The sequence below is a fragment of the Petaurus breviceps genome, unplaced genomic scaffold (genome assembly GCF_028583685.1).
Source record: "Petaurus breviceps papuanus isolate PSGF00001 unplaced genomic scaffold, PetGlider_PUasm1.0 91041, whole genome shotgun sequence".
Classification (NCBI taxonomy): Eukaryota; Metazoa; Chordata; class Mammalia; order Diprotodontia; family Petauridae; genus Petaurus; species Petaurus breviceps.
Genome location: NW_027187400.1, coordinates 26,520,380 through 26,537,981, shown reverse-complemented (window position 1 = coordinate 26,537,981; position 17,602 = coordinate 26,520,380). Strand labels below are relative to the sequence as shown.

Here is a 17,602-nt window from a genome sequence, read left to right as displayed (position 1 = left end):
ATGGGATTTTTTTTACCTCCTTACAGATGGGGGAAGAGCAATGAGAGAAAGAAAAACTCAAAGCAGAACATAGCATGGGGAAGTAAAAGGGGACTGAGGTTGGATAATGAACAAATTTAATAATCAGATACTGAGTACACACGGGCTGAATAGAATAATTTTAAGTTTTGTGTGCACCAGTTTCTGAAGACAGCCCAAATCTATTCTACTTCATAGATATGGAAAGGAGAAAAGGGAAACTGAGATCCTTCTACTTTCCAAAAGCTGACCTGTATTATAACCAGACATAAAGTGGGTTTTTTTTAAAGGCTCTCTTCTTAACAGGGAAAATAACAGAAGACATAAAATTGAAAGAAAAAAAAAACATAACTACAGACATAAACCAAATATAAATCTGCAGTATTTATCATATTCAAACATTATTGATGCATCTCATTCTTCAATGTCTTACAAAAAGTGTTATAAAGACTAACCTATGGTCAGACACTAAAGAAAGATTCAAAAGGCAGTTTTAATTCTTCTCAGATTTGGAACTGAGATTTAAAAAAAAATCTTTAAGAAAAGCTAATTTTATAAAATTTTAATTTTACTTTTACATATAAATATAACAACAGAAATTATTTCAATTAGGGCGGCCAGGTAGCACAGTGAGTAAGAGCACCAGCCCCAGAGTTGGGATGACCTGGGATCAATTCTGGGCTCAGCCACTTAGCACCCCACCCAGAAACACCTAGCCGTGTAACCTTGAGCAAGTTACTTAACCCCAATTGCTTAAAAAAAAAAAAAAGAAATTATTTCAATTAAGTTAAGCAAATATTAAATTACCACAATGTGCAAAGCACTTATTTCCTATAGACAGCAATAATTCCTGATCCCTTGGGACCATAAGAAATAGGGTGTGTGGGGCGGCCAGGTAGCACAGCAAGTAAGAGCACCGGCTCCAGTGTTGAGAAGACCTGGAGATCGAATCCCGGGCTCAGCCACTTAGCACCCACCCAGAAACACCTGGCCGTGTAACCTTGAGCAAGTTACTTAACCCCAATTGCTTAGGGGCGGCCAGGTGGCTCAGCGAGTAAGAGCACCGGTTCCAGTGTCGGGATGACCTGGATCAAATCCAGGCTCAGATACTCAGCACCACACCCAGAAATAACTGGCCGTGTAACCTTGAGCAATTTACTTAACCCTGATTGCTTAAAAAAAAAAAAAAAATAGGGTGTGATAAGCCAGAAAAAAAACAACCAACTTCCTGCATTCAATCTGCACACAACCCCAAATAATATCTTTCATATCTGACCTTAGTATCACAACTGTACACTTAGTATACCAAGGCAAGCAAAAAAACCTTAATCCAGAAGTATTAAAGAGCCTGATGATACTTCCATTCTGTTTCACTTGGGCATAAATGACCATATACTTTGTAAGACAATTATATATTAACTCAACAAGAGACAGATTTAATGACTATGGCTGATTTAAAGTACCACAAAGATGAAAGGTGGCTGTCTGAAAATAGTTCTCATATACTAGGTGCAGAGCAAGTCCTAACCCCCAAAATTATGAGTTCACCAAATCTCAGGGTTGGACAGGACTTCAAAGATCATTCAATTCCAACCCATAATTGAACAAGAATCCCTGTAGAACCCAGTGGCCAAGTGACTGTTCAGTCTTTGTTTAAAATCGCGGTAAATGTTAGGAAACTTTTCCTCACACCAAACCTTACACGTCTCTGAAACCTTCTGTCTACTGCTTCTAGAGTATTAGCAAAACAAATTTGTTCTAGGTCAAGGTTAAGTCAAAGTATCAAGAATCATACAATGCCCCCATGCTAAATGGAATTCTATGCTAAAGATTAAGTATATTTTACATTTTAATTATCAAATCAGTATATTCACCTTAACAAGAGCTTAAAGTACTAAAATTGGAGTATGTCCCTTAGTATTTTCATTGCAAAGTCTGTATTTGCTTTTGGTACTTTAATTTTATCGTTTCTGCTAGTATTTTAAGTCCTGATTGGTATTGGTTTAATTGATCAGGGCTTAAGGGGATCAATGAAATATTGGATATTAACCTACTAACTGAATTATCAAAAAGGGCTACAAGCCTGAGTTCTTATGACCTTAATCTCCATGGTGAAGACACTTGTCTAAAGTTCATGGATGGGCAAGAAGGAAGATCACTACAACATAACAACGTAGGTATTACTGGAAGCAAGAGTCTATAGAAATAGAAAAGGAAAGCTCTTAAAATAAATCAATTGTATCACAATACAACTCTTTAAAATGGGCAAGCTTATTATGAAACAGAAATATCTTATAACACTGTATTAACAAACCTTTCTCTGATTCCAGCCCCAAATGATGATTTCCCAGAGCCCTAGTCCCTTGTGAGTATCTTCAAAGTTCTGAACAGAATATGCCACAAGGTAAGTTGCCACCAAAATAAAACATCCCACCTGAGGCACTGATAGAACAAACAGTTAGAAACTCAAGCTTGAGAAGGGGCAGGGCTGTTCATATTTCTCACTATTGGGCTGACTCCCTCTGATGGTTTTGTTTTTGTTTTGTTGGGGGTTAGAGGTATGAAGAAAAGAGGACGGTAAGAGAGATAGAGAGATATTTTAAGCGCATTCGTTGCTTCAATATTTCAAATATAATTATGGCTGAAAGTCAAGTATAATTGTAGAAAAAAATCCCAATCTGTGCAAATTTGAGACCATATATCTCTGCTACTAGGTAGGGGACAATGGGTAAGGAAGACACAATCAGACAAGGGCACTGTGTCACTTGGTTTTGCTAAACTGTTTTTCTTCATTATAAAGAGGGGATATTTGGAATCCATAGGGAAGAGATTTCTATTAATGACTATAAAACCAAATTATTTTTTCAACTATCAAAAAGCTCCACTATGGCTTCACAATTTTTCCTTCATTTCCACACATTCACCTAGAAACAGAGGACTGGAAATGAGCAGTAACAAAAGTGAAAGGGGTGGGGGGGGGGGGGGAGAAAATCACTGTTACCTCTTCTCTCTAAACCAGAATTCAGATAGAGGTATATATATATGTACTCAAAATGACATTAAGCCTACATACTTTCTGAGCAAATATTAGCACTAACCTGACAAAAATATTTTAAAGTCACCTCCAAAAATCTGGGTAATAGTAATAATTCATAATAATAACATTATGAAGGAAGCTAATTTATATGGCACTTTAAGGTTTGCAAAGCACTTTATCAATATGATTTCTAGAAGGCAAAAGATCCCTTCTGAATAAGGTTCTACCCATGTCTCTACCTTTTCCCAAACCACACTTGTGCTTCTGCTTGCACAGAAACTGCAAAAGAAATGGCAAAACTCAACCCCTATGATTACTAGGACTCACATCATCTTCTACTATGAAGGAATGCTCCCCTAGACCAGGGGTGGGGAACCTGCCAACTCAGGGCCTTCACAATGTAAACCAATTCACCTGACTATTTGTTAATCAACACAGAGCAGTTTTTCATAAACCCAAGGAGTTTGATACCGTAGGTGAAATGCAGCATAAAGAACAATTTGGAGTCAGAAGACATGGACTAGTGTCCTTGCTATTCCCCCTCACTACTGTGTGACCTTGACCAAGTCATTGTTCTTTTCTGGGTCTCAATTTCTTCATCCACGCAATAAGGGGCTAGGTTATTTCTAAGATTCCTGTCTGCTCTGAACACCTATGATTTTAGAATTGTCAAACATTTTCATCCTATTTTTTGCCTATCAAAGGCTGGAAAAGCACAGGCACATGTAACATAACAAGTTTCCCTTAAAGGAAACTGATAATTGTGAAATGGCATTGTTGAAATTATACAAGTATTTGCTGCATCTGATTAACAACTGAGGAGTTTGATATACATGCTGTTTCTCTATACTTCAGAAAAATATCAAAGAAACTATAATTTCCATTGGGAAAAGATACTTAATCACAACAAGTTTCCACCCACCTTCCAAGTAACCAATAGCGGCCTACTTAGCATCCTCCCTAAAATACTGCCCAAGCAGTCTCTCAAAGGGCCCAAACATTCCTTAACAGCGACAGGGAACAGAGCATCCTGTAGATTAGACCTACAACTCCCTGAAGGCAGGCAACAAACCTGGACCCATACATACCGAACAAATGAAACCATAACAAGGGACAGGGGAAGGAGATGGGAAGCAGAGAACAGGGAAGGAGGAAGGGATGGAAGGAGGGAGGGAGAAAGGGAGGGAGGGTAATTCACATGGCCTTACATTCTGCATTTGCTCCATGCATCTCTGAACAGGGTCAGCTCTTTCAAGCTTGCTCTTCATGCATTAAGAAATCACCTGCACAGCTAGGCTGGTATATATTAAAGGTTCTTAGGAACATGCATTATGAATAATGAAATGATTTCATAAACATTTTCAGAAGTCAGAAGCAGCAGCAAAAGCCATACCGGTTGGGTGAGGCCAGAGTAAAGCAGCCTACCTGCAGGGGCTGAATGGATCATCCATGCCTAACAGCCGCTCTTGTGGGTCTAGCTGTATTTCTGCACCTCTACTTACTGCTAAAACTCTGCCTTTTTCTACTCTAACAACTCAAAATGGAGGCACATGCAGTCTGAGAGACCTCAGAGAGCTTTCACTGAGCTTGTGCTATGACCTAAGCCTTCACGCAGAACGCAGAAACTTCCCCCTCAGACTGACAGGACTGAGCATGTGCTGTGACCCTCCCTCATCCATACACTGTCTCTCACCGCAATCAATCTCAACCCTGCTGTTTCCGTAAATAAAGCACAGCCAGCAGACTCTGCAGCTTCTCCCTGCATACCAAGCTAGTGTGCAGGGAAGTGGGGCCGCTGTGAGGGTTCTAAGACAGCCAACAGCATGGGGAACATTCAACCCAGTCATCAAGAAGCTTTTCTGAAATTTGTTGTTTGCAGAGAAGTAAGGAGAGTGGACTGGGCAGTTGTAGCAAGCAAGAGACATTTGAAATAGAGACTATACCCATTTTGCAAACCACAAGAAACAAAGGTGCAGAAATAGCCCACTTTACCTTAGTGTTTTTATATGTTGTTATTTTTCAGTAAAATAACAAATATTATAGGATACTTTGAAAGGTATCAATAAATAATCCACATAAAAATCCAGCCTACATTCTTTTGGAAGGTTTTGAGAACTTGTTATAGCAATTCTAAGTGATATAAGTTCTTTCAAGGTCTGCCAAGGTGCTCTCCTCTTCAGACTACCTAGTGAGGCTGGCAGTGAAAATGTTGTAATTCCCATTTTACAAAGGAACAAAGAAATGCTCTGTTTAGCAACTTGTCCTTGATTTCAGGCAGTTAGCAAAGGACCACACAATTTAGGAAAAGCTCACAGTGACAATGAATGCCAATATACTCAAATAAGAATTAATATGAATATTCCTACAGGACAATAAGATCTACAAAGCCTTTATAGACATTATTTCATTCGATTCTCAAAAACATCCTATGACATGACTACTATATTACAATGCACTTTATACAAAGGAAGAAAACTAAGACAAGACTTGAGTCCAGGTCTTCCTAACTCCAAACTGAGCAGCATTTTGTCCACTAAATCAGGCTGCCTATCCTATAAGATGGTTCAAGACCATTGTAGATGGCATATGCTAGTATACTGAATGGCAATCAGGATCAAAATCACTACCTCAAAAGTTCAGTTCCTTCTGCTGCAGAAAATTCAGAAGTAGAGAATGACAGCAATAACAAAAACAACAACAACAATAATAATACAATATCTAACATTTATATAACGGCCTAATATATGACAGGCACTGTGCTAAGCGTTTTACAATATTATCTCTTTTGATCCTCATAACAACCTTGATAATAGGTAGGTGCTATTATTACATCCATTTTACCAATGAGTAAACTGGGGCAAACAGAATGTGAAATGACCTTTTCCAGGGTCACACAGTTAGTAAGTGTCTGACACTGGATTTGAACTTAATTCTGCCTGAGTCCAGGGCCAGTCACCTAGCTGCCTTATTGTGCTGGTGTCATATCTTTCTGACTCTAGGTCTAGAGCTTTATCCACAAGGTAACCTAGTTGCCTCAACTCACAAAGGAGAGATCTGAAGTACAGATATCATATGAAATACATGAATCCTATGCCCTAAAGCAGCTTGGTTTGAGACTTCCTCAAAGTGTAATAAAGGGCAAATCATCCAAACCCTACTGAGCAGCATGCCTTATAAGTCAGTGGAGGAAAAGGAAGCTGCATGCTCTCTGGCCCACTGTCCTCATCTAATCTCCCCAAGGTGTGAGCCATTCTCTTTTAATTCACTGCATCTCGTATGAGGCAGCCCTTCTTACTAAAGCAGAGCCCTCTATGAACAAGTGATCTCATCCCTCCCGTCCTCCACAGCAGACTGCCCCTTCCATCATCCCCACACACTCACATCTTCAAGTTCTCCCCGTCTACTGACTGCTTCTACGACTTATAAACATTCCCATGCCTCCCCGGTCCACCAAAAACTCTCACAGCAGACTGTTCCCACTCACCATGATCCTAGAGGATGCCATGTGCAACATATGCTTCCATTTCCTCTCCTCTCACATTCTTCTTAGCATCCAAGCTTCTGACCTCATTCTTCCACTGAAATTGCTCTCTCCAAAGTCATTAACAACTGTTTAATTGTCAGAGGTAATGGTCTTTTATCAATCATTATATTTCTTAATATCTCTCCTGCCTTGGACAGTGTTGATCACATTCTCCTTGAAACTCTTTTCTCTCTAGTTTTTACTGACACAACTCTCTTCTAGTTCTTTGTTTACTTTTATATTGCTTTTAGTCACTTCAGTCATGACCCTATTTGGGGTTTTCTTGGCAAATATCCTGAAGTTAATTTACCACTTCCTTCTCCAGCTCATTTCACTGATGAGGAAACTAAGGCAAACAGGGTGAAGTGACTTGCCCAGGGTCACACAGCTAGTAAGTGTCTCAGGATGGATTTGAACTCAGGAAAAGGAGTCTTCCTGACTTTAGGCCAGGCACTGCATCACCTAACTGCTCAATAAAAGTCTCTTCTGGTTTTTGCTTACTTTTATAATCACTCTTCAGACACCTCTGATGTACCTTCATTCAAGGCACGCATTTTAAAGACAGGATCCACCCCTCATAAGCCCAAGTTCTGACCTGGGACCACTTCTCTTTTCCCTCTATACTATTTCAAATTAGGGTTCTTCTAAGTTCCCCTGAATTTAATCATTATGGTTTACACCTCAACTTACCAGCCCTAAGCTTTCTCCCAAGCTTCTAGTCTCACATCTCTAATTGCTTCTTAGACATCTTGACATGGATGTCAAATATTAGTTCCTAATCTCAACACATCCAAATCTGAACTTGATTTTTTGCCTCCCCTATTTCTAGCTCCCCTGTTTCTGCTGAGGGGACCACCATTCTCCCTATGAAGGTAATATTCAACTCCTCATTCTCTCTCATACCCAGATCCAATCTGTTACCAAGGCCCATTGGCTTTACTTATGTAACATCCCCTCACTATGCTTTCTTCTTTCGTCGGACACCACCAACACTCTGGTGCAGGCCTTCATCTTCTCAAATATGAACTACTGCAGTAGGCTGCTGGTGGGTCTCTGTTCACTGAAGTCGACACCCCAATTAGATGTCTAATCTTCTTAAAGGTCAAGGCTGATGGTGTTATTCCCCACCACCAACCTCAAGGGTCAACTATAAAAATCAAAGCCCTTCATACACTCAGCCATGTCTAGGCTTTTTACACCTTAACCTCTCCCACCCCCACTACTCACTCTGAGGTTCAGTTGACATTGACCTCCCTGTTGCTTCTCTAGCAAGACACTCTATAGGCAGACCAGGCATTTTTACTGCCTATCCTGTATACCTGGAATACTCTCCCTTCCAATCTCTGTCTCCTGGCTTCCTCAAAGGCCCACTTAAAATTTTACCTTCTATAGGAAGACTTTCCATACACTACCCTCTCCATCCCCACCCATTAACTATGATGCCTTCCCTTTGTAAGTTATCTCCAATTTATCCTGTACAGCTTGATTACATATGTGTTTGTATGTTGTCTCTTCCCCATAGACAATGAACCACTTGAGAGTAAGAACTTTTTGAGTTTTAACTTTTCTATATCTAGCACTCAGCACAGTGTCTGGCATACAGTAGGAATTTAAAAGTCATTGACTTCCTCACTTATCTCTCATACTCAGTTTCATCACTTCTAAAAACATGGATAAAAATATTTTTAATAAAGGATAATAGCTGATTGAGTACAGAACAAGGGAAAGTTTATAGTGAGGAATGGTAACATAAAAACAAAAAAAAAGCATAAACAAAATTATTTTTTAAGCTGAAGTGCATAGGACAAAAATAAAGCTGTAATATCTACAGAAATGCAATCGTACTTTCCGGGGGGGGGGGGGAAATTATCTTAATGACTCCAGTTAATTACTTTAGAAGAGATAGCTGTGAAGTGGCATTATCTTTTTTCATTTTAAAAATACAAGGTTTGGAGATGGCAGAGAGATCAGTGATAATTGTGGACACAAAGCTCCAGTGGAATGATGAAGCCAGAAGCAAAGTTGCAAGGATTTGGAAGAGAGTGAGAGAAAAAGGGTGGAGGTAACTAGTATGTGTGGCATTTTCCTGAAAAGGAAAGGACAGATAGGGAAAGACAGCTATAGGGAATGGTAGGATGAAATGAGGATTTTTTTTAAATGATGGAGGTATTATCATATTTGCAGACACCAGAGAAGGAGCCAACAGACAGAAAAGTATGGAAAAAAAAAAGAATTTAGAAAAATGAACACAGCAGAGCAGGTTCAGGGGTCAGGAATGATTGGAGGACAATCTACTATAGGACACAAGTGGGGAAAGGATCACTTATATGATAGTAAATACAAGAGTTTGCAAGTAAAGGGGTAGCACTAGAAAGAAGGGACACCTTTCACCTTTTCATACATATTAGGAAAAAAAGAAGAGATGGCAGGGGAAAACTGAGCGATATGAGGAAGAAGACAAATGGCTTCTATTATTGGTGCATCAATGAAGCTAGGCTCTCAGATGAAAGAGTGGGAGAAGAAGGGTTGCTATAGGAAGCCTAAGAAGAAAAGATTTAGAAAAGTGTGATGAATGCAAAAAATAACTAATTACAGAGAAAATGAAAGATGGTTTTGCTGTATTAAATGCCTGGATACGATTAGATTAGATAAAACAGCATGAACTGGTAATGGAATCATCAAAACAGATGCATGACCTCGCAGTTCAATTCAATAATAGTAGCAGCAGCAGTAGGAGGAGGAGGAGGAGAAGGAAGAGTGATATTTACATAGCATTTTAAGGTTGTAAAGGGCTTTATAAATATCACCTCATTTGACCCTCATAATAACCTTTGGAGAGGTAGGTGCTATTATTCACATTTTATACAGAAACAAGCTCACAGAGGTTAAATAATTTGCTCAGGATTGTATAGTAGTAAATGTCAGAGGCTATATTTGAACTCAGATCTTTCTGAGTCAAAGTCCAGGGTTCATATTTACTTCACCACCAGGTTACATCACTATGTTTAGCAGCATGTAAAGAGAACAAAAGAAGCAGGTAGTTGAACTATTCCACGGCTGGAGTTTGGCAAGACGTAATGAGCAACGTAATAATAAGGTAAGGAAGGGATCTGAGAGAAGAAAATACATCAGAATTGAAATAGTTCACTAAGGGATCAAAAAAAATTAAAAGAGGAAACTTTAACCAGTAGAAGGGTAATGACTTGAGACAGAAGAGTGAAGTGGAAAGAATGGATATCTCAGTGAACACATATACACACATGCACATACACACAAGTTAGAAAGCACAGAGGAAAAAAGGACTTATTAAAATGTTATAATCAGATAAAATAATTTCAGAATTCTTGAACATGAAATGTAACATCTGTGGGTGTTGGCAAGATGAAGAGCATGACCATCTCTGTGTATAGTTAGGGCCGAGTGGAAGAGTAGCTCATGAGAACCTGATATTCGATATCAAAACAAAGCAGCTTTGTCTTCTTTGAGTTTCCTTCCTGGAACACTGGTGACCAAACATGGACCCTGGAACGCAAGAGGAGTTTCTAACCTCAGCAACAACCATATGAGTTCAATACCTTAAGAGTTCTAGGACTCAAGTCTTGGGTGCCAGTAAGCATGGTCGCTGAAACAATTTCTCGAAGATTACCAACTCGGGGGAAATGGACCGATCACACCTGACTTGCTAGAAGGAGTATATGAATCTTAAGTGAAATGTTCAGACGGTAGAGAGCTAAAGTGAAATAGCTGTCGAATAAACCCAGTGTTTTCTATCATAATGTTTTCTATCATCAAGCTCCGGAAAGAAAGTACTAAGAATTTTGTGCTACTATTTGATGATATAATTAAGTGTCAAAGTCCATGTCTGGATCTTTCATATTTTAAATATTTCTTCAATGGCACAGGAAATATTTGTCCTATACCTCATCTACGTTGCACGTTGAATATCTTTCTAGAAGGAACCCTGTTAGGGTCTTTTAGGTAGATACTGGATAAGGGATATCCCAAAATTTTAAGGAATATTCCTCAGGATGCCCAGAGTGGAAGTATAATGAACCAAAGTGTATATAACAAGAGACTGAAATGCCTCTTTCGGGTCAAGGTTCTGTGGAACATGTTCTAGTTCACTTGAGCTTTAATGGGAGAGGGTGCTCCTACTTTCTGGGTTGAGGGTCTCCGAAAAAAAATATTTAAAAGCATATCCAACTGTCCATTTAGCCTCCTTATAAGGTGATAAATGTAACCTCTTAATATGTTTTATGTTCTCAAATAAACAGTTTCTGAAACACTAACAAAATGAAAATAACACGTTTTTGTCCACAAAACTGCCTAAGAAACAAAAGAAATGCCAATATCCCCTTAAACAAGTTTCCAACTAATTCAACACTTGAAACTACATTCCTGTCTATATGCAAAAAATTTACTACCCTTAATATCCAACAGCATTTTTCATTAGAGTATTAAGAAATATAGTTCTCAAAAACAAATGAAAATAGGTGAACAAAATAAACTGGAATAAGAACAATCTATACATTCAAGGAAGACACAACATTAAACAAAATAGCAGTCTTGCAAAGTACTAAGTACAAATAGGAAAAATGCAGGCAGCTAGGTGATGCAGTGAATAGAACACTGGTTCTGGAGTCAGGAGGACCTGAGTTCAAATCTGACCTCAGACACTTAACCCTTGCCAGCCATGTGACCTTGGGGGAGTCACTTAACCCCAATTGCCATGCCTTCCCCCCCTGCAAAAAGCAAAAAATAAATAAATAAATAGAAATAAAAAGGAACAATGTCATAAATAAAATATATTGGTAATCTAAAAGAAATTGGCACTAGCTTAAACTACTGGGATGATCACAAATTGAAAGAATAAGAACAGACAAAGAGAAAACTATTAACCTTTACAAATGATATGATCATTTACATAGAGAACCTCAGAGAATCAATTTAAAAACTAGTCTAAACAACAAACAATTTTAGCAAAGTTGCAGGATATAAAATAAACACACAAAAATAATCAGTTTTTCTATATGTTACCAATAAAACCCAGCAGGAAGCAATAAAAAGAGAAATTCCACTTAAAATATCTGCAGACCACATGCAAAATGTTTGGGAGTCTACCACCTACAACACAGACAAAAACTACATGAACACAATCACAAAACACTCCACGTAAATAAAGAAAAATCTAAACAACTGGAAAAATAATAATAGGTCGGGCAGAGTCAAGATGGCAGAGTAGAAGCAGGACCCCTCCACTACTCCAGCTTCCACCTTCCACCTTCCCCAATCTATGTAAAAAGGGGACTCTAAACAAACTTTGGAGCTGCAGAACACACAAAATGGCACAGAGAAGCTAACCTCTCGCTGAGGACAGCCCAGCAAGCCTGCAGGAATCAGCCAGCCCAGCGCTCTGGAAGCTGAGCCGAGCCCCACAGCCAGGCTTTAGCCCCAGGGCAGGCCTGACCAGCCACCAGCCTGAGGGACTCCAGATCAGCAGCAGCTGTGGCCATTTCCAGATTTATCTACACATAGATGCGAAGGACAAAATGAGAGGTCAGTGCAGTCTGGACTTTGGGACCCAGTAAGTGGGAGCAGGTGGCTTTTGCTCCTTGGGCGAGAAGCCGCTGAGACTCCTGCACAGCCAGCCAGCGCCACCTGGCAGCTTCAGCTCCTGCCCTGCAGACTGTAGGGGGACCAAGTGACCAGTGTGAGGGGTAATTGCTCTTGCTTTAACCTTCTTGGATATGGATTGCAGTCTAGGGTAGAGGTCCTGTCCCGCTTGCCACAGTGTGTGGAGGCCTCAGAGAGAGCACCCATCTAATACCTCTGGCAGCTGAGAAAACCTCAGCGTTTGGGATAAAAGCTCCCCTGTCTGGTGGCAGAGTCCTAGTGTGGCAAAAGGCCTAGGGGTCAAGCGACTGAGGGCCGACATGACCAGGCAATGGAAACAAAGCAAACAGAAGAACCCAACATTAGACTTCCTATTTGGGAGACAAAAAGGAGCAAAGCATAGAACAGGAGGAAGACAGCAAAGTCAGAACTCCTGCACCAAAAGCTTCAAAGGAAAATACAAGCTGGTTACAGGCCATAGAGGAACTTAAGAAGCAGATAAGAGAAGTGGAGGAAAAATTGGGAAGAGAAATGAGAACAATGCAAGAAAATTATGAAATGAGAGTCAACGGTCTGACTGAGGAAAATTATACCTTTAAAAATAGACTAACTCAATTGGCAAAAGAAGCTCAAAAAAGCAATGAGGAGAAGAATGACTTAAAAAGCCGAATATGCCAGATGGAAAAAGAATCTCAAAAGTTCACTGAGGGGAATCATTGCTTCAGAATTAGATTGAAGCAAATGTAAGCTAATGACTTTATGAGAAATCAAGATGCTGTTAAAACAGATCCAAACAAATGAAAGAATAGAAGGCAATGTGAAATATCTCATGGGAAAAACCACTGACCTGGAAAATAGATCCAGGAGAGATAATTTTAAAATTATTGGACTACCTGAAAGCCATGATCATTAAAAAAAACTAGAAATCATCCTCCAGGAAGTTCTCAAAGAAAACTGCCCTGATATTTTAGAACCAGAGGGCAAAATAGAGGTTGAAAGAATCCACCAATCACCTCCTGAAAAAGATCCCAAAAAGAAAACTCCTGGGAATATCATAGCGAGATTCCAGAATTCCCAGATTAAGGAGAGAATATTACAAGCAGCCAGGAAGAAACAATTTGAATATTGTGGAAACACAATCAGGATAACACAGGATCTGGCAGCTTCTACACTGAGGGATTGAAGGGCTTGGAATGTGATATTCCGGAGGTCAAAAGAGCTGGGATTAAAACCAAGAATCATCTACCCAGCAAAACTGAGTATCATGTTTCAGGGGAAAATATGGTCACATTCAGTGGAAGAGAGGACTTTCAAGCATTCTTGATGAAAAAACCAGAGTTGAATAGAAAATTTCATATTCAGATACAAGAAGCAAGAGAAGCATGAGAAGGTAAACAGGGAAAAGAAATCATAAGGAACTTATCAAAGTTGAACTATTAACATTCCTACATGGAAAAACAATAATTGCAACTGATGAAACTTTTCTCAGTATGAAAATAGTTGAAGGGAATAGAAATTTATATATGTCTATATATGAGGATGTATGGGCATATGAATACATGTATATGAATGTGTGTTTATATGTTTACAGGTATACATAGATAGAGGGCACAGTACCAATTTAATAGGAAGGGATGATACTTAAAAGGGGAATTTAAGAGGTGAGAGAGAAATATAATGAGAGGAGATGGGTTAAGACAGAATAGGGTAAACTATCTCATAGAGAAGAGGCAAGGGAAAATGTTTACAATGGAGGGGAAGAATAGGAAGGCAAAAGGGAATGGGTCAACCTTATTCTCATTGAATTTGGCTTGGGGAGGGAATGAAATACACACTAAATAGGGTATCTCACCCTACAGGAGAGTAGGGGGGAAGGGGATGAGAGGGGGGATGATGGAAGGGAAGGCAGGCTGGGAGGGGGGGGAGAGAAGTTGGAAGCACCCACTTTTGAAAAGGGACAGGATCAAAGTAGAGAATAGAACAAGTGGGAGGTAGGATAGGAGGAAGGGAAATATAGTCAGTCTTTTACAATATATCTACTGTTGTTGTTTTGCATTAGCTACACATGTATAACCTTCACTGAACTGCTTATCTTCCCAGTAAGAGTGAGTGACAAGGGAGGAAGGGAATGAATCTGGAAGTCAAAGTTTTAAAATCAAATGTTTATTTATATATATATAATATATAAATATAAATAAATACATATAAATAATATACAATGTTATTATATATATATATATCAACTATTATTAATACTATTTTACATGTAATTGGGAAATAAGATATGCAGGCACTGGGGCACAGAGATCCACCATGCCCTACTGGAAAAGTCGAAAGGGTATGGGAGAAAATATGGGAGAGAGCAGACTGGAGGAGGGGATATCCTGTGGGAGTGCTATTTTGGGGCGTTGGGTAGGGGAAAAATAGGAAGAAAATTTGTTACTCAAAATCTTCCGGAAATGAATGATGTAAATCAGAAGTTAATAAAACATTTGAAAAGTGAAAACAAAAACAAAAATAGCACCAATTAAAAAGAAAAATGCAAGTGAAAACAATCCTCAGTTGGTAATGTATCTTCTGCAAATTGACAAAGAGAGCAAAGGATGGAAATAGTCAATATTGGAGAGACTCATGAAAAAAAAATATGCACTTAAATGATTTGCTGTTAGAGCTGTTAATCAGTACAATCACCCTGGAAAGCAATTTAGATTTATGAAAACAAAACTACTAAAATGGCCATATTCTTAGATTCATACAAAGAGATTCCATTTCTAAGATGAGATCCCAAGAAGGACATTGATAAAAAGAAAATTCCTATATACACCAAAATATTTATAGCAGCATTTTTTAAGACAGCAAAGAATTGGAAATAATGTAGATGCCCACTGATTGAGAAATATCTAAAACTCCACCATACAAGACTGTAATGGAATATGACTGTGCTATAAAAAATGAGATTTAACAAATGCCAAGGAATATGAACAAGATCTACATGAGCTAATCACAGGGTTAAGTACGGATAGACAAGAAAACAATATTCACAATGACTACAATGTAAATGGAAAGAATAACAACAACAAAAGTCCAAAATGAATGTTACAAAATTACAAAGAATAAGCATGACTCAAAAGAAGAAATATGTGGAGGTACTCCTACGCTACCCTTTTGCAGAACACTGCATATATTTTTCATTTATTGATCATTCAATGATAATTTTTTCCACCTTTTTTTCACTTTTGTCATTAAGCAATACTATCCATAAAATGTGATAGCTGATTGGGAAGAGAGTAGAGAGAGTTTCTGGGGAAACTATGGTGATGCCATCAATTAACATTTTTTTTAACAATCAAGAAAATATGCTTATGCAAAGAAATCTAAGAAGCAGAACTGGGAAGCATGATGGATAGGATCTGGGTACAGTTCAATGAAGGTAAAAATGGAAGTATACTAAAGAATGCATGAACAGAAACAGAAAGAAGGAACAAATGATTTCAGGAAAGTGATTACAAACTTTGCATGGATACATAAAAATAGAAATGATGAGCATTATCAACTATCATCACTTTTGATTTGTGACAAAAGCAGAGCATTAATAATTTTGTGTTTTACTTACAGATAATTTCCTCCTTCAAAAGAAGGTAAAACCCAATAGAAATTCTATTCTGGAACTGATATTTGCCAACAATGTGAAAACTGGTTGCTAGGGGAGAAATGATAGGAACGTAGGGGGTGGCGAGTGATCCTTACACGTTTCAATTCGTGTCAGCAGAAAGATACAGACTGACATAAAACACAGATTCAAGAAGAGGAGCTTTCAAAGGGTTCAGAGTATAGGAAAGCTATCAAGGTATAAAATTTTCTGCAGGAGAATTCAGTCCAGGAAGACTATTTCAAGAAAACAATTCTAAAAGATGTAAATCATTCCTGAGTAGGTAAAGGAAAAGTCATCAAAGAGAATTATGTGAATATTCCCCAAAACTTTTTAACATCAAAGTTGCATGAAAATTATATCTGAACTAAGAAAATAAATGAGTAACCACTTAGAGAAAGTATACTGTAGTGGAAAATCCAAAGCTCACATTGAGAAGAACTGACTTCTGGCCCCAGAACTGGCAATCATGGTGGCTCTGGGCAAGACAGTCAGGAAAATATTGTGAAAAGAGAATCACATTATAAGCCAAGAGGGCAGAATTCTTGTTTGAAGTATGTTACTAACTGACTGCATAACTTCTGCACGTCCCATACTTTCACCAGGACCCAGTTTAATGTAAAAAAAGGGGACTGCATGAACTCCAAGGAACTTCCATTTTATGATTCAAAACCAGTTAAATAACTGCTTTGACCTTCAGGTCGTTCCATCTGTTAAAAAGTGAAAATAATACACAGAATGAAACAAATGCTTATTCTGTCCCATGCTTATTCTTTCAATTCTTTTCTCTTGTCTCATTGTGATAATAGCCTTTATGCTTCTTCAATAATGAATAGTAATGGGTATAATGGACATCCCTGCTTTGTTGCTGATCTTCCTGAAAAAGCTTGTAGTTTATCCTCATTACAGATGATGTTAGTTCTTGGTTTAGGAAAGCATCTATTCCTATACTTTCTAAAATTTTTAAAAGCAGGATTAGATGTGGCATTTTGTCATAAGATTTTTCCGCATCTGTGAAATAATCATGATCTTTGTTGTCATTAATATGGCCAATTATGGTTATAGTAAATATTGAACCAGTCCAGTATTCCTGGTAGAAATACAAAACCTGGTCATAGTATATGATCTTTCTTTATGATATACTGTTATAATAAAAATTTTTGCATTAATACTCACTAGGGTTACTGGTATACAGTTTTTCTTTCTCTATTTTCACCCTCCCTGCTTTAGGTTTCAAGACGTGTCAAAAAAAGGAATTTGGTAAGGAAACTTTGTTACCTATTTTTTTTCAAAATGGTTTATGTAGTATTGGAATTTTCTTCAAATATTGGTAGAATTCACTTGTATATACATCTAGTCTAGGGATCTTTTCCTGTGGGAGTTTGGTTATGGTTTATATGGTCTATTTCCAGGGCAGTTAGTTGGAAAAATTTATATTTTTTATATATTCATCTGTTTCATTTAGATTGCGAGGTTTATTGGCATAGAGTGAGACAAAACAGTACCTAATAACTGCTCTTATGACTTCTTAATTGGTTGTGAATTCTTCTTTTTCATTTTCAATACTGGTAATTTTTTTTCTTTAAAAAATAAAATTAGCTAATGGTTTATCTATTTTGTTGTTGTTTTAAACATCTCTTGGTTTTGCTTGTTAATTTAAGGATTATTCTGCTTTCAATTTTGTTAATCTCTCTTGTGGTTTTAAGGATTACTATTTTGGTGTTTAATTGAGGGTTTTTTATTTTGTTCATTTTCTAGTTTT

At 38.1% G+C, this 17,602-nt stretch overlaps 1 protein-coding gene across 9 annotated transcripts in view; it reads right to left on the bottom strand.

Moving 5' to 3' along the window:
- The window catches only part of RERE (arginine-glutamic acid dipeptide repeats), a 466,101-nt gene that overhangs the window by 202,845 nt on the left and 245,654 nt on the right, over window positions 1–17,602 (bottom strand). The window contains exon 1 of one of the 9 annotated variants that reach the window (XM_069079583.1): window positions 4,264–5,640. The exons of 7 other annotated variants lie outside the window; for them this stretch is intronic. In XM_069079583.1, the coding sequence (XP_068935684.1) occupies window positions 4,264–4,265 (2 nt within the window). In that variant the 5' untranslated portion in view covers window positions 4,266–5,640. Of the gene's footprint in view, window positions 1–4,263; window positions 5,641–17,602 lie in introns of those variants that run through there. One more of the 9 variants, XM_069079582.1, reaches the window with a different exon arrangement.